Source organism: Narcine bancroftii, chromosome 10 (genome assembly GCF_036971445.1).
Source record: "Narcine bancroftii isolate sNarBan1 chromosome 10, sNarBan1.hap1, whole genome shotgun sequence".
Taxonomy (NCBI): domain Eukaryota; kingdom Metazoa; phylum Chordata; class Chondrichthyes; order Torpediniformes; family Narcinidae; genus Narcine; species Narcine bancroftii.
In genome coordinates this window covers 93699257-93724096 of record NC_091478.1, presented here as the reverse complement: position 1 = coordinate 93724096, position 24840 = coordinate 93699257, and the positions used below count along the sequence as shown (strand labels likewise).

The 24840-nt window shown below is 42.5% G+C and overlaps 2 protein-coding genes and 1 long non-coding RNA gene across 5 annotated transcripts in view; 1 reads left to right on the top strand and 2 right to left on the bottom strand.

Moving 5' to 3' along the window:
• tat (tyrosine aminotransferase) overlaps positions 1 to 1826 on the bottom strand; it is a 47807-nt gene extending 45981 nt beyond the window's left edge. Inside the window, exons 1-3 of one of the 2 annotated variants that reach the window (XM_069901901.1) lie at positions 1684 to 1826; positions 1121 to 1329; positions 310 to 414 (exon numbers count right to left, since the gene is read on the bottom strand). In XM_069901901.1, the coding sequence (XP_069758002.1) occupies positions 310 to 414; positions 1121 to 1328 (313 nt within the window). In that variant the 5' untranslated portion in view covers position 1329; positions 1684 to 1826. The remainder of the gene's footprint in view (positions 1 to 309; positions 415 to 1120; positions 1330 to 1683) is intronic. The other variant, XM_069901900.1, reaches the window with a different exon arrangement.
• A 1840-nt stretch (positions 1827 to 3666) lies between these two features.
• LOC138744965 (uncharacterized) lies at positions 3667 to 13211 on the bottom strand. The gene is made up of 4 exons (XR_011345896.1): positions 13137 to 13211; positions 12287 to 12355; positions 5964 to 6090; positions 3667 to 4517 (listed from the first exon to the last, which is right to left on the bottom strand). It is a non-coding gene; the product is annotated as an uncharacterized lncRNA (long non-coding RNA).
• Positions 13212 to 13257: 46 nt separating this feature from the next.
• On the top strand, positions 13258 to 23875 carry rad1 (RAD1 homolog (S. pombe)). 2 transcript variants are annotated; one of them, XM_069901899.1, is made up of 5 exons: positions 13258 to 13496; positions 16718 to 16826; positions 17383 to 17641; positions 21608 to 21706; positions 22195 to 22281. In XM_069901899.1, exons 1-5 carry the CDS (start codon positions 13305 to 13307, stop codon positions 22211 to 22213), a joined length of 678 nt encoding a protein of 225 aa, XP_069758000.1. In that variant the 5' UTR covers positions 13258 to 13304; the 3' UTR covers positions 22214 to 22281. The 2 variants fall into 2 exon arrangements, with proteins under 2 accessions (XP_069758000.1, XP_069757999.1); XM_069901898.1 differs by having other exon boundaries at positions 13259 to 13496; positions 22218 to 23875.
• The last annotated feature ends 965 nt before the right edge of the window (positions 23876 to 24840 follow it).

Genomic DNA, 24840 nt, shown 5'->3' with positions numbered 1-24840 from the left:
CATGTGTATGCATGTGTATTTGTTTGTATGGACTTGTGTGTGTGTGTGCATATATGTGTGTTTCATGGGTGTTAATGTATATGTATGAGTGCGTGCATGCATCTGTGCGCCCGTGTGTTGTGTGTGCGTATAGAGGTGTATGTATCTATGAGTATTCACCAAAGCTAAATCTATTTTCAATCCATTGACATCAGTGTACATACACAAGAAAATCAAACAGATCATCTATGATGAGAATTAAAATTGAAATGTGGTTTGTAGCTCGGCTCTTAGTATAAGTATAGTACTGTTAGAATTCTAAGTCAGTACCTACGGAAGGTGAGTAGCCATTGAACCTGGCCGAGTCCACTGCTTCTTTCATGGCCTGCAAAATCTTTTCATTAGTTGGAAGGTTCCCGAATACTGTGGGATCACCTTTAACAAAAAGGAGGCAAATTATTGACACATCATTGAGTTCAAGACGAATGCTTGTAAATATTCACAACCATCAATAATAGTCGAATTAAACTGAAATCTGGTGCACAATTGGTGGAGGCTCGTGTAGAACATCACCGCGGGTCATTTGAGATCCTCTTCCCAACAAGAACGCAAATGAAAATCCTAACTTCCCTTTTTTAAAATCTGTACCTTCAAACCCAGCTCCCACCAGGAATTTGTCACCAAACCTTGATCTCTCAGTTCAGGCAATCTCAACCACTGAATCCTCCCCACAAGCATTAAATCAATCCCAAGCCCAGATTCCCTAATTGATTCCATATCACACCAACCTCACTTCCTTCCTCCACATACACACCCCCAACAACGCCCTCCTACTATCCCCAAAGAGTACATAACAGCATCCATTTAAAAAAAAGTTTCTTTATCAGCTGGAGTCATATTAATCCTTTTAAAAACAGAAATCCTGCAAAGTCAGCAAACTTGTATTTCACATCCTATGAACTGGATGATGATGTTCTTAGAATTTACCCCAGCATCTCACTATTTACTTCAAAATTGCTCACATTTCACTCATTAAATTGCTTTTTTTCCTCACTGAGGTGAAAGGAAAGATAATCAAGTAATCCATTTTGTGTGGGCTCAATGCTCTTATGAAGGGCAATCATTGCATGCTATCTCTTACCAATAGACAGGGTAATCATGGCTTTCTCAGGATTCGGCTCGATCTTCATGTTATCCACAATGGTACGAATTGGGTTGAAAGTACGTTTAGACATTTCAGAGGCCCGAATATTCCATTTGGTACGGAATGACTTCAACCTCCCAGGGTATGTGAAACCACTGTCAGTCAGGATTGAATCGAGGATCAGAAAATTTTCACTAGCCATCATGCTGGAAAATAATTAGAGAATGATAATAAAATTACAGAAGTTTTAAAAAAACAGAAATGAGAGATTACATAAATGAGAGAGATGAAGGGACAAAAGGGGGATGACAGGGTGGCGATGAGAAGTGAAAGAAGGAAATGGAGGAATGGGAATGGGAGGCAGAGAGGGGGGATGGTGAAAGATCATGAAATAGAATATCTCCATTAATGGGAAGGTTCAAGTTTTCTGTTCCACCTACTTTTAAAAATCAAAACTTTGTCAAACAATTTCAATTATTAAACCCATTGAAGCAACGCAATTTATCTTTTGATCTAAACATTTGGAGTACCCGACAATGGGGAAAGTTGAAAAAACTCACAGTTCTATGAAGTTTGGAAGGAGGATGAGATCTGTTAGGACGAAATGGCCCAATGCTGTCAAAATATTGAAGGGAGGAAGGCAGAGAGCTCTGAAAGCTGCTCTGGGCTGGGCGGAGATTTAGCTCCCATGTCCATTGGTTTTCAAAGTGGGTTGTGTCAGGCCACTGACACCAAGTACAATTCCACCTCTGACTTCTGGCATTTACTTTTCCAAATTTTCCAACAAGAAAAAGAACAAAACAAACTGGAATTACTCAATAAAGGTAAACCTTTGTCAAGTGATGTACAGAGCACATCACACTTGTGTATCAATCCCATGAGCAGCTATGCAATGTTTTTGCTATTTTTAATGTAATTTGTTTGTTTGATGTACTGGTTAGTTAAAGACAATCATTTGGTCCAGAATTTCCCCCTTTCCCTTCTTAGCATTGTTTGAATCTAGAATCAACTCATTGTTTCAGGGGTCAGGTCAGAGGCATTCAAGTCGGGAAACCTGGCCTTTTACAAGAAATGTAAGTAGTTACGTGAGTAAGCAAAGATCTGGCAGATGGAGTACAATGTTGGTACAGGTGAGGTCATCCACTTTGGAAAGAAAAATAGTAGATTGGACTATTATTGAAGTGGTGAGAAATTGCAACATTCTATTGTGCAGAGAGACTTGGGAGGGCTTGTGTATAGCAAAAGGTTAATTTGCTGGTCCAGCAGGTAATCAAGAAGGCAAATAGGATGTTGGCCTTCATTGCTAGGGAGATTGAATTTAAGAATAGTAAGTTTTGCTGCAGTATACAGGGTACTGGTGAGGCCACACCTGCTATTCTGGTCTCCTTGCTTGAGAAAGGTTATACTAGCTTTGCAGGCAGTTCACCAGGTTGGTTCCAGAAATGAAGGGTGATCTTAGGTGGCAAGATGGAGTAGATAGGGAGAATATTGACTGGTGCCTAGAAGGATGAGTGAGGAGGATCTTGTCTTCGTTAAAGGTTGTTTAGATCTTTGACTATCTGAAGGAATTTATTCAAGTTACGATCATGATCCTCCAGGGTTTTGCCTCATATATGGCGACATTGTCCAAATAGGGAAAGGTGGCCTGTAAGTTATGGGCATCCTCCATTTCTCTCTGAAAAACAGATACTCCATTCATAACTCCAAATGGAACTCTTCTAAACCGATATAGCGTGCCATCTGCTTCAAACGCCATGTACTGTCTTTCCTTTTTGAGTATAGGTACTTGATGGTAGGCTGACTTTAAATCTATGACAATACCCATATTGGGCAATCTGATTCACCTTGTCAGAGATGTGAGAGAGGAGAGATGTGAGGTTGGGGATCTGCATTTAACTGAGTAGATCTGCTTACAGTCTGGCTATAGTCTACAACCATCCGATGTTTTTCCCCATTTTAGACAACTACAACTTAAGCATGCCAAGAGCCTGAGCTTGTTTCAATTATATTTTCAATTAGCAGATGGTTGATTTAGTTGAATATACACAGTGTCATTTTCTCACCTTTTCCCCCTCCCTTCCCTCCCTCCTTCCCACCTCCCTCCCCACCCACTAAACGTTCAACATATCCAATACATTAAACCCATTAAACAATGTCATCACGCAATGAAAATAAACAAGAAAATGGTGTCATCTACTTTTACACACTGGATCAGTTCCATTTCGTCTTCTTCTCATTCTGTCATTTTAGGTGGTGGAGGTCCGCAGTAGGACTTCTCTGTTGTGTTCCATGTACGGTTCCCAAATTTGTTCGAATACTGTGATGTTATTTCTTAAATTATATGTTATTTTTTCCAATGGAATACATTTATTCATTTCTATGTACCATTGCTGTACTCTCAGGCTATCTTCTGATTTCCAGGTTGACATTATACATTTTTTTACTACAGCTAAGGCTATCATAATAAATCTTTTTTGTGCTTCATCCAAATTGAGGCCAAGTTCTTTACTTCTTATATTACTTAGAAGAAAGATCTCTGGATTTTTTGGTATGTTATTTTTTGTGATTTTATTTAATATCTGATTTAGATCTTCCCAAAACTTTTCCACTTTCTCACATGCCCAAATTGCATGTTCCCGTTTCCTTCTTACAGTGAAAACATCTATCTGATACTGTTGGGTCCCATTTATTTAACTTTTGGGGCGTGGTGTATAGCCTGTGTAAGCAATTATATTGTATCATGCGTAACCTCATGTTTATTGTATTTCTCATAGTTGCGGAGCATAGCTTTTCCCATGTTTCATTCTTTAGGTTGATTTAGTTCTTAATAAATTCTCTATCCCCTTTACTATAGTGTCTACTTTTCATGGCAATAGGTTTACAATCTGGGGTTAAATTGGCAAAAAGGCATGGTGGTTTAATTTTAAGTGTCGATAGTCCACAGATTGTCTCCTGGGGATCAGTGATTGAAGATAGTGGCCCATATTATACTCTTCATTTGGTACTGGAAATCTAACCCCAACAACATGAGTGCATAAATCAGGTAATAAATGTAATTTAAAATCTTTGTACTCAGTTCCTTGCACATTTCTAGTTACACTACAACAGTTTGCAATTTCTTTCTTGAGTCCATAACATGCCATAGAAGTTCTGAGCCTTAAAGGGTACAGTTTAAGCCCCAAAGAGTTCACTGTCACAGGGTGGATATAGCTGTCAGTACTCCCAGAAGCAAGTAAACAGTCAACAAGTTTCCCAATAACCTTCACCTTCATCATGGAATGTTTTAGCCCTTGGGGTTTGTCTTGATCGAGGGTGATAGATGCCAGGACGGAACCACATGGCTGCGTCACCTCGCAGGAGCTCGCCTCATCACCGATCGGTCCGCTTGTGGTCTCTGAGGAAGAAGATGTGTCAAACGAGTCATCGCTTCTCCAGGTAGTCATCACTGCCATTTTGCCGCGGCATCTTATTTAACCATATAACAATTACAGTACGGAAACAGGCCATCTCAGCCCCTCTAGTCCACAACGATTTAAGTGAAACTCCACTTGTCCCACCTACCTGCTCCCTGTCAATAACTCTCCAATCCCCTCACATCCATGCATTTATCCAACCTTCTCTTAAATAACAAAATTGACCCTGCTGCAACCACCTCTTCCAGATGGTCATTCCACTCAGCCACCTCTCTCTGAGTGAAGAAGCTTCCTCTTATGTTACTTCTAAAGTTTTGTCCCCTAACCCTTAACTTATGACTCATCATTCCAATCTCACCTACCCTCAAGGGGATGAGACTATTCACATCTACTCTATCTATCCCCCTCATAATTTTATATACCTCTATTAAATCCTCCCTCAACCTTCTATGCTCCAATGAATAAAGACCCAGTCTACTCAATCTTTCTTTGCATTCTAGATACTGCAATCCAGGCAACATTTTAGTAAATCTTCCCTGCACCTTCTTTACCTTATTGATATCCTTCCTATAATTTGGGGACCAGAACTGCACACAATATTCCAAACTTGGCCTCGCCAATCCCTTGAACAGTTTCAACATCACCTCCCAGCTCCTATATTCTATGCTTTGATTTATAAAGGCCAGCATACCAAAAGCCTTCTTCACCACTCTATCTACATGAGAATCCACTTTCAAAGAACCATTATTCCAAGATCTCCCTGTTCCTCTGCATTCCTTAATGCCCTCCTCTTCACCGCATATGTCCTGTTTTGATTATTCTCCCCAAAATGAAGCACTTCACACTTATCTACATTAAACTCCATCTGCCAACTTTCAGCCCATTCTTCTAAGCCATCCAAATCTTTCTGCAGTCCCCGAAAACCATCCTCACTATCCACAACTCCCCCTATTTTTGTATCATCTGCATATTTACTCACCCAATTTACCACCATCATCCAAATCATTGATGTAAATGATGAACAACAAGGGACCCAACACTGATCCCTGAGGCACACCGCTTGTCACTGGCCTCCATCCTGACAGACAGTTATCGATCATGACTCTCTGGCACCTAACTAGCCACCATTGAACCCATCTGACTATCTCAACATTAATCCATAATGCCTGAACCTTCCTCACCAACCTTCCATGTGGAACTTTATTGAAAGCTTTACTGAAATCCAGATAGACTACATCTACTGCTCTACCTTCATCAACCTTTCAAGTCACTTCCTCAAAAAATTCAACAAGAATTGTCAAACATGACCTTCCCCTCACAAACCCATGTTGGGTGTCCCTGATCAATCCCTACCCCTCTAGATACTCATACATATGATCTCTTAGAATACTTTCCATTAGTTTACCAACCACCGACGTCAAACTTACTGGCAGATAATTGCTGGGCCTACACCTGGAGCCCTTTTCATCTTGTTCTTGGTGCCTGTTTTCTTTGCCTTTCCTTTTCTAGCCTCGCAGCGTGAGCTGGGCGATAACTCTCGCAAAATGGCAGGCTCTTGCAAAATGAAAAAAAACCACATGGAATCTTCCCAACAAGATAGGAAATTTATAATGACAAAAATAAAAAGATATTGAGAGATTGTAGCTGAAAACAAGACTTTTACAGAGAAAGTTGAGAAAATGATGCAGCAGGTGGATAAAAGGTTTGAAGTTATGGATGAGAAAATTAAAGGAAATGAATTTGAAATTTAAGGCATTAAGGAGCAAATGAAAGTGGCATGAGCAGAAGCAGCCACAACAAAAGATCAGTTAATGCAGAAAATAGACATTTTAGAAAACTTCAGCAGAAGAAACAACATAAAGACTATTGGACAAAGAAGGTGATGAAGGACAAGAAATTTAAAAGTTTTCACAGCGATGGATTCCACAGTCTTTGGGAGTGACTGAATTTCAAGGAGACATTGAAATTGAAAGAGCGCATAGAGCATTGAGACCAAAGCCACAGCTGGACCAGAAGCTGTGCCCGATACTAATCAGATTTCTTCAATATGAAGTGTGAAAGAAGATTTTAGAATTGGCAGTGAAGCAAGCAAAAGAACGACAGTCACCCATGATTTATAATGGGAATAAGATTTTTTAAAATCCTGATATAAGTTTTGAGTTGAAAAAGAGGAAAGAATTCAATGCAGTTAAAAATGTGTTATGGAATAAAAGTTATGCCTTTGTCTTAAGGTACCAATCAGTTTTGAAGGTCATTGTTGAAATAGGTTTTTCACGGAACCTAATGAGGCAAAGGTGTATGCCGATTCATTGCCTGTAAAAGCAAAACAGGTGGATGCTGATACTTGAATGTATTATCAGATGGAAAAGGTTTTGCTGTAACTGGGGAAAAAATATTTTGAGAGAGTTTAAATAGGGAGGAGGGTTTTAACCTTTAAGTGATCTATATATATATTTAAAAGATCTATGAATTATAATCTATGATAAATGTAGACTAAGGGCTTGTTTGGCATATAAAATGAGTTAGAGGGGTCCATGAGCCTAACCATTGTGAAGTCATGTGCATGTGATTTGGATCACATCCCCAATAGATCAGGGGAATAGAGATGTAACTACATCACGTGCCTCTGGGGGGGGGGGGGTCTTCTCTAGTTCTTATTTCTATCTTTTCTTTTTTTATGCCTGGATTGACTAAGATTATTGTAACATACGCTGTTTGTGATAGTACAGATCTATCACGAATGTATATAGGGTATATAGTTACAGTATCTAGACTGTGCTTACAGCGATTGGCTGAGAGCTAAGCTACGCCTACTGTTTGGGCCTTAAAGGGTTGCGTCCCTAGCCAGGTCGGATCATTCCGGACTGGTCGGCCACCTGTGAAGAGCTCCTGTCTTTTGCTAATAAAAGCCTTGGTTTGGATCAACAAGTCTTTGATTCTTTCGACGAGCTCTACACTGTTATTTTAGTGGGAGTGAGAGGAGTGGGAAAGGGACAATTGATGGACAGAAGATTTAATATTGGTTCTTAATGGCAGCAAAATTGAATTTTATTAGTATCAATGTTAATGGAATTCAGAATCCAATAAAATGGAAAAATTGTTAAATTATATGAAAAAGATTAAAGTACATATAACTTTTTTTTGCAAGAAACTCATTTGACTGAAATAGAACGTGGGAAGTTAAAAACACATTGTGTTGGATCTGTATTGGATTCTTCATTTAATTCCAAGGCTAGAGGAGTAGCTATATTAATAAATAAAAATTTGCCAACCAACCAACAAAGTTGGTAGTGTTATGAGTCCAGAGGACCCCAAAACCCAGCAGCAATATATATTCACCACAACAAATGGTTACTTAAACAAAAGTTGCTTTTAATTATCTTTGAACATGAAAATAGAATCAAACTTTAACTTATCTCTATTGACTCACTTAACCTAGTTAACCCCCTTCTAAGCACACATGTGTGTAAGTTCAGCAAAGTTCTTTGGTTCACAGTCCAATCTCATTGGTTGCAGGTGATGCTTATACTGTGCACAGAAGTTAACATTAATAAAATTCACCAGGCTTTGGTACTTAACAGGTAAATGTTTACCATTCAGAAGGGTTCTTGTTGGTTTTCAGAGAGAGTATTTTTCTTGTTCCAGGACATCCACAACTGATTCCTTTTTAAACAGCCACTCCGGTGTCTTGCTGATGAAACTTTCCCCCTTCAGGGTTCTCCAGATTATAACCTCTTTCTTTCAGGTATCCACAGAGTTCCTTTCTGTTTGCTGTCTTCCAAAGCTTACCAGCTTGTCCCTCTGGAACTGATGTCTGTGTGTGTGTGTGTGTGTGTTTCTCTCTCTCACTCCCTCCAACTCTGAGAGCAAAGCCTGTTTTTTTCCTGCTCTCTACCTGCAAAGATCACATGACCTTCCAGACAATAAATTCTGTTTTCCAGACAAAGCTGCCACTGCATGTTGTTACATTTGTTGCCTTTTGTAAATAACAGTCCATCATGAGTCTGAGTACTTTTTCAAAAACTACTGCAAAAATTCTGTTTTAAACTGTTTGTGTGTGACCCGCTCTAACAAACCTTTCCCAATTTATCTCCCAAACACCTCTATATACTCTGTCACAGTAGCACTATTGCATACAATTTAAATAATGTCGAAAAGTTGGTAGCACTATCGCATATAATTTTATAAAAACCTGCAAGAAAGTGATGCTGGACCTCCCCTCCCAGAATTCCATGCAGAAGAGAAAGGGCTATATCCCCGGCTGCATGCATGGAACATTCGTAGAGGGGTTTCTCTGCTGCACAGCATTCTGGGAAGTCAGGTCCACCATTGCTTTTTCCTCATGGTCTTTATAAATTGTGCTTTATAGCGCTATCAATTTTACCATGCTGTTAAAAAATTTGCACTATCGCTATTTATTCTCTCTCTCTCCCCCCACCCCCCCCCCACCACTGTGACATTCCCATGGCAAAGTTTATACCTTAATTTTAATCTTTTCTTCCTTCACATTCCTGCACTCATGCAAAAACTTGGCTCATTTCAATCCAACAATGCAATTACCCATTTCACACTTGCCTGATTGCAATGCTGGTGTCTGCAGATGCCAGGGATTATACTAGGGGTCGAGGCCATCAATCCCTGGCGTGAGATGACATCTTCTCACGCTGGCATTGAGCTGATTTTGCTTTCACTTTAAGCACTTTAAAGGCCGATTGGTGGTTAATTCCTGGGATCACTTGCAAGTGTGAAAGGGGCTTTAAATACCATACACCGTGTTTCTCAACCTTTTTACCCTTGTGGAACCCTTGAAATAGTTTTCATGTCTCAGGGAACCCCTGCAAAAAAATTATTATATACCATTATTAATATCTATCTCTTTTATATTTTTATCATAATTCACATGGTTTTTTTTTTCCGGATAACTTGTTTAAGGAAAAAATGACCCTTTTTTTGTCAAATTGATTGGCAATGCAAAAAAAATCATACTGCTCGTTTATGAGACTTCACATCGAGATTTTCATTCACAAAAAAAATCTGTAAACACATATATAAAAAATAAATATAAATAACCAATCTTCTTCTTCTTTGGCTTGGCTTCGCGGACGAAGATTTAAGGAGGGGGTAAATGTCCACGTCAGCTGCAGGCTCGTTTGTGGCTGACAAGTCCGATGCGGGACAGGCAGACACGGTTGCAGCGGTTGCAGGGGAAAATTGGTTGGTTGGGGTTAGGTGTTGGGTTTTTCCTCCTTTGTCTTTTGTCAGTGAGGTGGGCTCTGAGGTTGCTGCCCGCCAAACTGTGAGGCACCAAGATGCACGGTTTGAGGCGATATCAGCCCACTGGCGGTGGTCAATGTGGCAGGCACCAAGAGATTTCTTTAGGCAGTCCTTGTACCTTTTCTTTGGTGCACCTCTGTCACGGTGGCCAATATCACATACATATAACACATATAAACAAAATGAAAGCAGATAACTATTACAATGACATTGTTTATTGACAATGTTGAAAAGGCATAAGATAAATCAAGGTACAATGTCCTATGAACAAATATATGGGCCAAGGAAATGTTATTTTTGAAGCAGATTTAGATAGTGAAATTTGCTCTTCTAATGTGAAATCTGTGCTTGTCTTTTGCTTCACAAATAATTAGTTCAAGGTCGAACTTTAGATAAACACACAGGGATTTCATTTTCAACTGAAAGGAGACGATTTCTGTCTTTGCTTTTGATATTTGTTAAATAAGAAAAGGCTTTTTCACACATGTAAGAGGTTGAAAACTGCAGTAATATATTTATTGCCTTCCTATGAATGGTAGGACACAGAAATCCAAAACATGTCCAGAGATAGGTCAGTAAATCTCATCTTGAGTGCACGATCAGACTACAGCTCACAAAGTTCTTTCTCTTCTTTTAAAGTCCTCAGGATGACCAGAAGGTTCAGGGTATGGATCCCTCAGTACAGATGTCGACACAATTCTTCCAGGAGAGGCCTCTTGTTTCCAGATATGAGGACAAAATATTGAATATATCTTACTTGTCTCAGGCAGTTCTTTCCAACAGTTTTCTTGAATTTTAACCTCATTTTCGAATCTTACAAAAGCTACAACATGATATTTATTGGTAAGATCTGTTGAGATATGCATCTTGCAATGTAGCCTCTGTATTTCTGTTCATGAAGTTTTCTCCAGATATTAGTCATTGACACATCCATACCAGTTTGTTTTTTCTTCTAAATGATGTTCCAAACTGTTGATTTTGGTAATCCTAGGGTTTAGGCAATGACTCTGTTTTACTCTTGTTTTTAAGCCTCATAAATGGCTTATTTGACTTTCATTGGCACAACTCTAGTCCTCAATGTGGAAAAATGGCAACTACAAATTTCAAAGGTGATCAAAAGCTTAGGAGCAAGCCTCGCTCTCTTATACCTGCACCAATTATTCAATTAAACCTACCTGAGTACTCACAAACACCTGCGAAGCATAATGTCCCAAACATTATGCATAAAAAGTGCTGTAATTTCTACATGGTTAAAGCAAAATGTGTACAAATACCTTTAATAAAATCTGGAATGTGCACTTTAATCACATGTGAATTGTTGGATTACAAATTTAAAACTGTCGACTATAGAGGAAAATAAAGGAAACAAAATCACCTTTGTTTCAAACATTATGGAGAGTGCTGTATATAAGCAAGGCATAGAAGGAAACTGATCTGAAGCAGGCATATGGCATTAGTGTAGATATACCAGCCAGTAATATAGTGGACTCAAGGGCCAATTTCAATATAGTCATTGCCTCTGTGACCCTCCATGGTCCTTGTCTGCTGAACCCCACCTCAAATCAACAATTTAGAAACCAAAGTCTCTCAGTGTATTTTTATTCTCATTGAGCATTCATTTTATCAACCATTGCTGATGTGCTTGTTTTCACATGTCGCCCACATCCTCCATCACCCACACCCTCCATCCAGGGGTGCACAGCTAATTTTTTTAAGTGTAGGAGCTCACCAAAAACGGCGACAAGGAGGACTTGTGAGACTTGTCCTTGGTGGCTGCCAAGTTGTATTTGACATTGTATAATTTAATAATATGATAAAGTATTGCATGTTGCACTCACTAATTATCATAAAAATAATTACCAACAAATAAAAAAATAGATGGCAATCATGTATTTTACCAATTTAAAACTAATTACCTACTTTCCAGAAATAAGGCAAATACGTTTTTTTTTTCACTTTTAGCCACTTAAATTGGAACCATATAACATATAACCATATAAGATGGCATGGAAACAGGCCATCTCGGCCCCAAGTAATCAAATATGAAAAACAAATGTGTAATGAACTATTGCTATCCCAGCTTTGGCTCTCCCCCCCCCACCCGCCTCCCCCAAGCCACCTCCCCCCTGGCCCACCCCAGCCCCGGCTTCTCTGCCCCCCCCCCCAGCTTAACCTGCCTCCCTGGCCTCGGCCACCCTGGCTTCCCCAAGCTCCTGGCTTCCCTGACCACCCTCACCCCATTTCCGCTCCCTCCACCCCGGACTTTGTCTTCCTGGGCCCTCGCTTCGGCTTCCCAGTCCTCCCCCCCACCTACCTTCCCAGGCTTCCCCAATTTCCCCTCCCCCTTGGCTTCACCTTGGTCCCCTGGCACCCTTCTGACCCATGTGGCCCCAGCTTAACCTGCCCCAGCCCCCCGCTCTCCCAGTCCTGGCTCTTCTCATATTCTCTCTTTCACTTTACTGTTTCTGTTACTCACTATTTTGTTTTCCTCTAGTTTCTTCCTTTCCTTTTTCCTGCTGCTGAGCACATGCTTTCGTCAAAGGAGCTGTAAAGGGTGACAAACAACCCGTAGAACGAAACTTCATGTATCTGACATCACACACACATGACTCGTGCATGCGATTTCCCATAACACTCCCCATCCCCACCCCAGCACTTACTTCCCCCCCCCCCCGCCCCGCTGTCAATCCCCACTACAGTACTTTATATTCCCCGCTTTTTTTTGCTGTTTTTTTATAGAGGTGCAGGAGCGGTACTCCCATGTGCTCCTCCAGCATTGCACCCCTGCCTCCATCTCCGACACCCTCCATCTCTGACACCCTCCAATGCCAACACTCTCCATTATCCACACCTTCCATCGCCGATACCTTCCAACGCCGATACCTTCCACCGCCGACACCTTCCATCATCCACACCTTCCATCATCCACACCTTCCATCATCCACACCTTCCATCATCCACACCTTCCATCATCCACACCTTCCATCATCCACACCTTCCATCATCCACACCTTCCATCACCACATGCTCCACCATGAGGTGCTGGTCCTCCATCACCCATGCCCTTCATCGCCGACACCCTCCAACGCCGGCTCCCTCCATCACCCACACCCTCATCGCCACATGCTCCACCATGGAGGTGCTGGTCCTCCGTCACCCATGTCCTCCATCACCCACACCCTCCAACGCCGGCTCCCTCCATCACCCACACCCTCCATCGCCACATGCTCCACCATGGAGGTGCTGGTCCTCCATCACCCGTATCTTCCATCGCCGACACCCTCCATCACCCACACCCTCCAACGCCTACTCCCTCCATCACCCACACCCTCCGAGGTGCTGGTCCTCCGTCGCCCACGCCCTCCGTGAATGACATGCCCGTTGGTGCCTCCCGATCTTGGTCCGGGCTGAGTAGGAACTGAGTTGGGGGGGGGGAGGTTCCGGGGAACGTTTTGTCGGCGGAGTCGGACCGGAAGTGTGGTGCACAGTTAAACATGATGTCTCCGGAGCCGCCGGGGGCCAGCGATGAGTTTGTTTTAGTTGCTATTTTGGATAATGCACGGAATCTTTCCAATCTTCTGAAGGCCATTCACTTCCGAGACCAGGTCACCTTCTTCGCCTCGGCCAACGGCATTAGGGTGACGGCTGAGGCGGCCAAAAGTGTCCAGGGCAACGCGTTCATCCAGGTACCGGGAGGATGGGGAGCCAGGACTGGACTGGAGGGGAGAGGGGAGCATGAGGAGGGGTGGCGAAGGGGATATGGGAGAGGGGGGGGGGGGAGAGAAGATGGGATATGGGAGGAGAGGGAATGTGGGGGAAGGGTGGGAGGAGGGGGAGTTGGGCAAAGGAATGACAGATGCAGTCTCAGACAGATGTGCGAGGTGTATTTCGATAAATCGAGCTAAGATGGGACTTATTCTTCAGGGCCCTGCCATTAACAGAGTGTAATGGAGCAGTGAGAACTTGAGGTGCAAGTTCACAGCTCTTTAAAGATGATAGCACAGGTAGACAGAGTAGCGAAGAGAGCATTTGGGGGCAGTTCGTGGCATTGGAATCCATGAAGTTATACCAAGATGTCGGTGAGGCCACACTTGAAATATTGTGGGCAGTTTTAGTTTTCTGGCACTAGGAAAGATTACAAAGTTGGAAGGGTTACAGAGGAGCTTTATAAAGTTGTTGCCGGGATTAGGAAAATTGAGTTGTTCTGAGAGACTGGAAAGGATTTGGAGTTTAGGAGCTTGAGAGGGGACTTAATGAGGTCAATAAAACCATGAGGGGAATAGAACATAACAACACAGTAGAGTCCCTTCAGCCCATAATGTTGTGCTGACCTATGTAAACCTACTCCACAGTATTCTAATTTTTCCCTACCTTGTATCCATAACACTTTTTTTACATGTATGTGCCTATAGCAGCCTCCACCATCACCCCCAGCTATACATTCCAGGCACCTACCATTCTCTGAGTAAAAAACCTTCCACTGCTCACCTTGAACATGTGACCTCTGGCATTTGCTATTGCCACTCCAGGATTTCCACCCTGTCTTGGCCCCTCATAATCTTGTTTACCTCTCTTAATTTGACTCTTGGTCACTTTAAAGAGAAAAGCCCTGTCGACCTTTCTTCATATGAGATGTTCTCCGATCCAGGCAATATCTTGTTAAATCTTCTTTGCACCCTCTCCAAAACATCTACATCTTTCCTATATTGAGGCAACCAGAACTGAATGCAATACTCTTAATTGTGGTCTCTAGCCAACTCTGCCTCCTGTGTTAAATTCTGTTGTAACCTACGACTGTCTTCTACACTATTTACATTGGAGTGAAACAAGAAAATCTTCAAATGTTGTGATTGTAGTAAATACACAGAAGAGCTGGAGAAATGCAGCAGGTCCCACTGCATCCATAGGAGGCCAAGATATAGAACCAACATTTCAGGCTTGAGCCCTTTGTTAAGGCATGAACAAAAAACAGGTAAACGCTTGAATAAAAAGCTGGAGGGAGGAGGGAAAGGGAGTGGATGAGGAGAAAAGGTGAATGGTCAAGAGGCCATAGGTCGACATAAATAGGAGGGAAGGAGAGAAAAGCTGAGAATTGATCAGGGGAGTGGGGTGGCTTTGTAAATGCAGAGCTAGTGGAAAGGAGACCAAGGGGGAAAAGAGAGGCAAGGAGAGGGAAATTGGAGGAAAGGAGATGTAGAGATAGGCAAAGAGAGTTGGTGGGGGGGGGGGGGGGGGGGAAGAGGCTAATGTAAACCGAAGTCAATATTAATGCCATCTTATTAGAGGGTGCCCAGACAGTATATGAGGTGCTGTTCCTCCAATTTGCGGGTGGTCTCGGTTTGGCAGTTCATGAGACCATGGACAGACATGACAGCATGGGAATAGGGCAGGGTGCTCCTGTTGTGGTCTCCTATGACTGGATGCTGACTGGGAAAAATAGTGATACATCTGGATCAGAATTGTTACAAACAGGCAAATGTAGCACGTATTTAGAAATGGCAGTTGTGTTTTACAAATTTAATTTTTGTAAAATATGAATTTAGACATGCAGCACAGTAACTGGCCCTTCTGACCTATCGTGCCACCCAATCACACAAAATTAACTAACATTTTGGAGGGTGGGAAGAAGCCAGAGAACCTGAGGGAAACCCACACAGAAATTTATTGGAATTCTTTGAGGATATCTTAAAAAATGCGCAGTCGCTAAAGGATCACAGGAGAAAGTTTGAAGCTTGAATTTTCAGAAGACATTCAATAAAATGCTGCATAAAAGAGTTATTCATAAGGTAAGGATGCATGCAGCTGGGGTGATTATTTGGAACTGCGCTGGGTAGGTCACGTCTCCAGAATGGAGGACCATCGCCATCCCAAGATCGTGTTATATGGTGAGCTCTCCACTGGCCACCGAGACAGAGGTGCACCAAAGAAGAGGTACAAGGACTGCCTAAAGAAATCTCTCAGTGCCTGCCACATTGACCACCGCCAGTGGGCTGATATCGCCTCAAACCGTGCATCTTGGTGCCTCACAGTTTGGCGGGCAGCAACCTCAGAGCCCACCTCACTGACAAAAGACAAAGGAGGAAAAACCCAACACCCAACCCCAACCCACCAATTTTCCCTTGCAACCGCTGTAACCGTGTCTACCTGTCCCGCATCGGACTTGTCAGCCACAAATGAGCCTGCAGCTGACGTGGACATTACCCCCCCATAAATCTTCGTCCGCGAAGCCAAGCCAAAGAAGAAAGAGAAGGCTGGAATAAATGGGCGTTTCCTTTTTTTTGCATTCATTGAGAAGCTGACTGCTGCAGGGATCAGTGCTGGGGCTGCAGATGTTCAAGATATACAAGGATTTAGAGGAGAGGACCAAATGTTGCATATCTAAGTTTGCTGATGACACTAAATTGAGTGGAAAAGCAAATTGTGCAGAGTCTGCAGTGAAATGTAGCTCAGTTAAATGAGTGGGCAAGGGTCTCCACATAGAATACATTGCTGGTAAATGTGGAGGAACAAATAGTAGATCAGATTCTTATTTAAATGGTGAAAATTTGCAGCATGCTGGTGTGCAGAGGGACTTGGGAGTGCATGTGCTTGAATCGCAAAAGGTTGGTTTCCAGGTGTAACAGTTTATCAAGAAGGCAAATGGGATATTGGCCTTCATTGCTACGTGGAGTGAAGGATTAAATTTAAGAGCAGGGAGGTTCTGCTGCAACAGTACAGTGTACTGGTAAGGCCATGCCTGGAGTGCAGTTTGGTCTATGAGGAGAGATTAAACCATCTGAGACTATAGGGTCTGGTTGGGGAAAATTTGTTGGAGCATCCAAGAAGGATTCCTGACACAGGACAGCCGATAAGTGGGGAGTCCATAATGGATCATTTTGATTTTTTAAAAATTATTTATCTTTAACAGGAAAGTATCTTTCAAGAATATCACATTGAAGAGGAATCTGTGATGTTCATCATAAACCTAACAGTTCTTTTAGATTGTCTTACAATATTCAGTGCAAGTTCTCTACCAGGTAAATAGATTCTGATTTCATCGCATTTTCAACCTTCTGATTAAGGCAATTTAGCTCTTTGATTCTAATTTAATTAGATCATGGCTGATGTTTCTCATTTCATTTATCCACATTGATTTTGTACCTTTTAATGTTTTCACTCAAGAAAAATCTAGATCTTTGGAGATGATTACTGAATGTGGCTGCTGTTTGGTTCCTCCACATTCTCTCTGCCATTAAAAATGTTTCCAGTTCAAGCATTCCTTCAACAGATGGTTCCAAATGGAGCCAAAAGAGATGGAGAAGATCTTAAATGCTTATTTTGCATTTGTGTTTACTCAAAGACAGACATTGTCCATAGAAATAAGGCAAAACATCAGTGAGGTTGTAGACCCATACAGATTATAGAGGGGGAGAATGTGCTTGACATCTTAAGGCAAATGAGGGTAGATAATCGCCAGGGTCTGACAAGATGATCCCTTGGACCCTGTGTTCCGTGGTTTTTAAATTAACATAATCAATCTACAAAATTTTGCAGTTGAGTTGTGGCTGATTGCTTTAATTTTCATTTCTGTAGGAGTGACAACAGCCCTGAGAATGTGTTACCGTGGATATGGCTATCCTCTGACATTGTTCCTGGAAGAAAGTGGTGTGGTAACTGTTTGCAAGATCCAGACTCAAGAACCAGAGGAAACCCTTGATTTTGATTTTTGCAGCATAAACGTTGTAAATAAAATTATTTTACAGTCAGAGAGCCTACGGGAGGCATTTGCAGAACTTGATATGAGCAGTGAAGTGCTGCAGATTACAATGTCACCAGAGAAACCCTACTTCAGGTACTGAGTAGCTTGGAACATGCCATAATAATTTTATTTTTTAAAATTTAAACCTACACCATTGTAACTGGCCTTTTTGGCCCATGAGCCAGTGCTGCCCAATTACACCCAATTAACCTACACCCCTGGTACATTTTGAACGGTGGGAGGAGACCCACACAGATACGGGGAGAATATACGAGCTCCTTACAGACAATGCAGGATTAGAACCCTGGACTTAATCGCTGGTGCTGTAATAACGCCATAACAACGTCACATACCTGCTTCCAACATATCTCAAACTTTGGCAATATATAAGTGAAGCTCTTTGGCCCACAATGCTGTGCCGACCTATATAAATCTGCACTATAATTAATAACCCTTCCTGACAGCCCATAATTCTCATTTGTGTGCCTATCCATGAGTCTTTTAAATGACCCTATAGTATCGGCCTCCACCACCACTCCTGGCAGTATGTTCCAGACACCCACCTTTCTACCTCTGATGACTCCCTTAAACTTTCCTTTGCTCACCTTAAACAGAGGTCCTCTGGTATTGGCCATTGCTGTTGGAAAAAGGTGTTGACTCTCCACTCATAATCTTATACACCTCTATTAAATTGTATTACATCCTGTTGCTCCAAAGAGAAAAACCCAAGCTCATTTTAACCTTTCCTCATAAGACCGGTTCTCCAACCCTGGAAACATCTTGGTAAATCTCTGTTTCCTCTCCATAGCTTCCACATCCTTCCTATGTTGAGGTGACCTGAACTGAACGTGATACTCAGTACGTTCTAATGACAGTTTTATTGAGTTACAACATCACAGAAGAAGATTCTAGATTTCCATCACTCCTGTATTCTCCTTCTCTATAATACCTCATCGCTAGTCATCACTATGTCAGAGCCATGCCAGTCCTTTAATTTTGAAGCGGCTGGATGTGGGTATGCACTGCATACCCACACTCCATGATATTGGAGTGCTTTTATATCTGTCTTGCAGTGTGTGTGCCAGTAAAGCTTCCAGCTCTAGATTAAACTCGATTTAGTTTGGTTCACAGAGGACAAAAACTGTAAAGCAGCATGGTAAATTTCCCACACATATCCTGCTTACAGAAACAGGGCAAATTCAATTCAGCAAAGACCTGCCAATTGGTTTACATTTAATCAGCACAAAGTGAGAGAGAGAGAGAGGTGCCATCAAACAATACTTCCCCAATGCTCAGTTGTTATTTGTCCAGACCATGACGCATTATGCCTTGAGGCCAAATGAGAGCAGGAGAGTTGATTTCCAGAGATTAGCTCAGAATGACTGCCCTTAACATGATTTGTCAGCCACAAATGAGCCTGCAGCTGACGTGGACATTTACCCCACCATAAATCTTCATCCGCGAAGCCAAGCCAAAGAGAAAAGAAAGAAGACATCAAGGAGTCTTTGTAATTCCAAAGTTAGCAGCAATGAAGAGGGAAATAGAGGAACATTAACACTTTACTTTTCACTACCATCTCAGCCCCAGAACTTTGTTGAAGAATTTCCTGCTTTTCAGAGAATGGGAATTCTGTTGTCAACACATTCATGAGTTGATGTCATGTAGGTGCTACCTAAAGATGATCTCCAGGAATGGTTTTAATACTCCTCCTTAATACTCATCCATATAAGCATCATTCTAAAGTCCTCCACTATTGACTTTTTGGGGTAGTGTGAATTTTCATTACCACCTTCAAAATGTTCAGAAAGTAAGGCCAAATGGGCCATACAATCTCCACATCTATGCCAACTATCATATACCGATACTAATCCCATTCCTAGCACTTGTTGCATAGCATTCTATCCTGTGGTGATTCAAGTGCATTTTCTAGATAAATGTAGTGAGAGTATCTGCCTCCTCCACCTGCCCAGATTAAGACAACAAAAAAAAATCTAAACACCATGTAGTGGCAACAAGGCCATCTTGATTTGTAAACCACCTACCCACTCCTACCACCTCTACAATGTGTCTTCCAAATGTAATGCAGTTAATTGTTGAAGCTTTCCTGACAGTATTGCAAATCTTAGCATCTCTCACTGATGATAAGGCTGCAGATATATGAAAATTACACTGACTGAAAGCTCCCAAACAAGTCACAGATCAACTGGGCATGGTGAATATTACCATTCCATCATAAGAGCATAAAAAAGAGAAGCAGAACTAGGCTTTGCTGTCTTAGTGCCTTCCTACGTTCAAAGAGATTCTGATTTTCACTTCTCCTGCATTAAACCCAAAGCCCTTGATTCTTTTAATATTTCTTCCCTGCTGTTCAGAGGTTACCTTGCTTAGTCAGTTTCGTGTTAACTTTTTTTGAGTAGGTGACAAGGGTGGTTGACGGGGATAGGACAGTGATGTTTATGTGAATTTAAATAAGGCATTTGGTCCCCCATGGTACGGTGATCCACAAGGTACAAATTCAGGGAATCCACAGTGGACATGATGAATAGAAGACAGAGGGTGATGGTAGAAAGGTATTATTCTGGCTGGAGGCCATGACCAGTTGGTGTTGGCACCCCTGCTTATGAAATGTTTTTTGAGATGACATTAAGATTGGAGCAAGGGACAGTGTGGAGGGCTATCAAAATGACATAGAAATGTTACAAATTTTATGGTACTCTTGCCTTCATTGGGGATTGAGTCTAAAGGCACTTTCAGGTGGCCAAAATGCCCCGATGTAAACCCATATATTATGTCCATATGCGGCTGTCGGGAGGCCACTTGAAAGCGCAGGAGGCGCATGTGAGGCTAACTCTGTAATCCTTCACTGGAGTACTGAGGTTCCCCCTGGCACCTGAATGTATCCGCCTGAAAGCGGCTGCTAAGGGGATAACAATCAGCTGGCGAGCGCCTGACAGCCCCCCTCACAGCAGCCCCTGCCCTCCGGTGCGGGACATCAGGGCAGGAGCAGCTGGTGCAGGCTGTCAGCGTTGGGGCAGCCGACGCGGGCTGTCCCCATACTGATCCCACTTTCCCTCTCTCTCCCTACAGCCCTGTATTAGTCCCCACTCTGTGGAGCGGCCGGCGCGGGATGTCCCTACACTGATCCCACTGCCCCGTTCTCTCCCCACAGCCCTATATCAGTCCACACACTGTGAGGTGGCCGGCACAGTGGGAATCAATGTGGGGACGTCCCACGCAGGACATCCCCGCATCGGCTGTTCCGGCTCTGACAGCCAGCCATCCCAACCCTGACAGCCCGATGGGACAGGAGCAGGAGTGCGCTCCAAGGCGCCTTCCGTGAAGCTGTCCCTTTTAGATGGCCAGCACTGCGCTTTCAGCTCTGCCACCTGAACAGCCATTCCACAGGTCTGAATCCGCTTCTGCAGGGGCATTCTTGGCGGAGAATGCACCTGAAGAAGCCTTAAGAGTAAGGAAGTTATGTGGCCGAAACACAAAACATTGGTTATGCCTTTTTTGGATTATTGTATGCAGTTTTGGTTGCCCGATTAGAGGAAGGAAGCTTTGGGAACAGTACCATGATATTGCCTCGATGAGTCATGAGGAAAGATTAGACAAACTTGATCTTCCTTGTAGTGTCAAAGACTGAAGGGCAACAACAGAAGTTTATAAAATTATGAGAGGCATTAGGGTGGACGGTCATAATGTTTCTCCCTGGGTTAAAGTGTCACAAACAATAGGACATGCATTTTAAGGTAAGGTTGCGAGAGGTAATGCTCCCCACCCCCCCCCCCCCCCCCACCCACAGAGTTGTGGGTACCTGCAACAGGCTGTGAGGAATAATGGTGAAAGTAGATATAATTGTAACATTTTGGAGGCTTCTAAATAGACACATGAATATGAATGGGATGGAAGGATATGTATCATATGCAAGCAGCAGGGTTTTAGTTTAACTTGGGCATCGTATTCAGCAACAGACATAGGCCAGAATATTTTTTTGTTCCATGTTCACTTGTTCTGCTCTTGTTTGTAAACTTATGATTAGTAGCACTTTTGTTTCAGACTATCTACTTTTGGTGATGCGGGGAGTACACATTGTGATTATTCAAAAGACTCTGATATGATTGAGGCATTCCATTGTAACCAAACCCACTGCAATAGGTAAGATGACACATTGACTATGATCTCTCTTTTTTTTTCCCTCCCCACCCCGACTATGATCTCTGAATGGGGAGGATTCCTTTAAGTAAAATTATAAGATGATTCAAAAGTACTGTATATACTCATGTAATAGTTGAGTTTTTGGACCAACTTTTCGGGTCAAATATGAGGGGGGGGAGGATCTTTTACACAGATCATATTTTTGACTGCGTTAAGTACCTGCGTCATTCAAGGCGTCAGGAGCTTGGATGGGCAGGCAGCAAGGGCCAAGGAGAGAGTCTGTGGCTGGGATGTCAGGAGTTCTGAAGGGTGGGGCGAGGATCTGCAGTCGGAGCGTCGGGAGCTCCAGTGGCCAAAAATAGGAGGGTCAACTTCTACACAGGTCATTATGGGAAAACCCGTGAACTTTGGGCCAAAAGGTTGGGGGGGTGGGGGGGGGGAAGGTGGTTAGGAGTCATGCGATTTGACTATTACATGAGTACGTGCAGTAATCTTCTTCTCTTCTGATCAGGTACAAAATTTCACTACTGAAACCATCTACTAAAGCCTTGGCACTCTCCTCTAAAGTTTCACTCCGCACAGATAACCGGGGATTCCTCTCCTTACAATACATGATCCGCAATGAAGATGGGCAGATCTGCTTTGTCGAATATTATTGTTGTCCTGATGAAGAAGTGGAAGGGATAGACTCCTAATTAACAAGCACTCTTAACTAAAAGTGTTCCAAAGATTTCAAATATTACTTTTGGAGACTGTTCTGTGGAATTTTATCCAGAATGAATTCGACACTTCAGCATTTCTTGCTTTTTGCTCAGTAATTTCAGGTCGACAGTAGGTCATTCTGTGAAAATCCACTGTGCTTCACTCAAGAAACCTGCTTCTTTTTTTGGTGGATATGCCATTGCTGTTGAAATGTGGTTTAGAATGTTTGAAAGCGACAGTAATGCACATTGGTTTGTAGTGAGAAGAAATGGGAGTAAGCTGTTGAGCCTGCTCCACCATTCAGTAGGATCTGGTCGTGGACTTAGTTTAATTTACCCACCTGAACCCCATAATCCTTAATTCCCCTATAATATAAAATAAATCTGTCTCTAGGGTGGCAGTTGTCATTGAAGATGAGAAGGTTAGTGCCGTGGTCAAGCAACGCTATATCCAGCGCCAACAAACGGGTTTCAAATCCACTGCTGTGTGTAAGGTGTTTGTACTTTCTTCCTGTGTCCACATGGGTTTCCTCTGGGTGGTTCCGTTTCCTCTGACGTTCCAAAGACGTACAAGGTTAGTAGGTTAATTGGTCACATTGCTGTATTTAGACAACTCATGTTCATGGGCCGGAAGGATCTGTTACTGTGTTGTATCTCTAAAAAAATTGAGTTTAAATACATTTAATGAGTCTTCTCCACTAGTTCATTGGACAGAGAATTCAGAAAATTTTTCTGGGAAAAGTAATTCTTTCTCATCTGCCTTAAATCTACTCTCCAAATGTTAACTCCAGTTCTAGTTTCACCTGCCATGTTCATAATTTTACATCCCTAAGATTCTCCTCATATTTCTAAACTCCAATGAATAGATTCCCAGGCCACTCAATCCTCAAAATAATCCTCTCACATCAGGGATCAACAAGTGAACCTCACTGTAAATGTGTGAAAAAGAAAAAGTGTATATCATGGCTATTGTGATTTATGGTGTGAAAAATAAAAAATTTAAAAAAAAACACACAAGTGAACCTCCTATCCATTGCCTCCAAAGCTGGTATGTTCTTTTTCAAGTAAGGAGACCAGAACTGCAGGCAATACTCCAGGTGCTGCCTCACCAGTAGCCTGTACAGATGAGCAAAACTTCCCAACTATTAACTTCAATCACTCCAGCAATGAAAGCCAACATCCCATTTTTTATTGTATTGCACCTGCAAACTAACATTTTTGTGTTTTGTGCACAACTATTCACAACGGCACGACGGCATCCCAATTCTTGTCATTTAAATAAATGACTCAACCAAATTTAAAATCTTCTGCTGCGGAGATGGTTTAGCAAATGGCATCTTAAACGTGCAATGCACAAAAGTGCTGGAGAAACTCAGCAGGTCACACAGTGTCTATAGGAAGTAAAGGGACCTAACTAATGTTTCAGACCTGGGCCTTTTGTCAAAGTGTGAGCAAAAAGCAGGAAGCTGCCTGAATAAGCCGGAGGGGAGAGGGAAGAAGGGGCAGGGGGAGAGCACAGGCCAACAGGCAAGCGAGGTCATAGGTGGATATGGATTGGAGGGCAGAAGTATTTTTGGGCCCCAAACCTAAGGATGTTCTGGGATTGGAGAGAGTTCAGGGGAGATTTATGAGCATGACACAGGGTGGTAACTTTTGAAGGCTCTGGACCTGTACTCGCTGGAGGTTAGAAGGATGAAGGGGAATCCTGGGCCACCCAAGAATGGGCAACAGGCTGCAGTTGGCCTGGGAGCTATAGTTTGGCCACCCCTGCCATGACATAGGAGCAGAAATAGGCTATTCAATCCATCGGGTCTGCCCCATCATTCAATCGTGAGCTGATCCATTCTCCCACTCAATCCCACTCCCCGGCCTTCTCCCCATCACCTTTGATGCCCTGGCTTGTCAAAAACCTATCAATTGCTGCCTTAAATGACTTGGCCTCCTCAGCTGCCTGTGGCAACAAATTCCAGATTCACCACTCTCTGGCTTGAGAAATTTCTCTGCATCTGATGCCCTTCAATCCTGAAGTTGTGTCCTTTTGTCTTAGTCCAGTGGTTCTCAACCTTTTTCTTTCCGCTCACATACCACTTTAGTATTCCCTATGCTGTAGGTGCTCTGTGATTAGTAAGGGATTGCCTAAGGTGGTATGTGGATGGAAAGAAAAAGTTTGAAAACTACTATTTTAATCATACCTACTTGACTCATTATGTGCATGGTTTCATAACTCCAAAGGAAATGGGCCAATGACAATTTTTCTCAAGCAAAATATTTCAGTAACAATTGGGTCTAGAGCAGTGATTCTCAACCCTCCCTTCCCACTCACATACCACCTTAAGCAATCCCTTACTAATCACAGAGCACTTATGGCACAGGGATTACTTAAAGTGGTATGTGAGTGGAAAGGAAAAGGTTGAGAACCACTGACCTAGACTC

What these genes read in the sequence shown, in the direction of transcription:
- rad1 (XM_069901898.1), top strand. Translation starts at nt 13,305, where the DNA reads ATGATGTCTCCGGAGCCGCCGGGGGCCAGCGATGAGTTTGTTTTAGTT. An exon ending in CAGTGCAAGTTCTCTACCAG is followed by an intron (nt 16,827 to 17,382) that starts GTAAATAGATTC and finishes TCATTTCTGTAG; the next exon opens with GAGTGACAACAGCCCTGAGA. An exon ending in CCAGAGAAACCCTACTTCAG is followed by an intron (nt 17,642 to 21,607) that starts GTACTGAGTAGC and finishes CTTTTGTTTCAG; the next exon opens with ACTATCTACTTTTGGTGATG.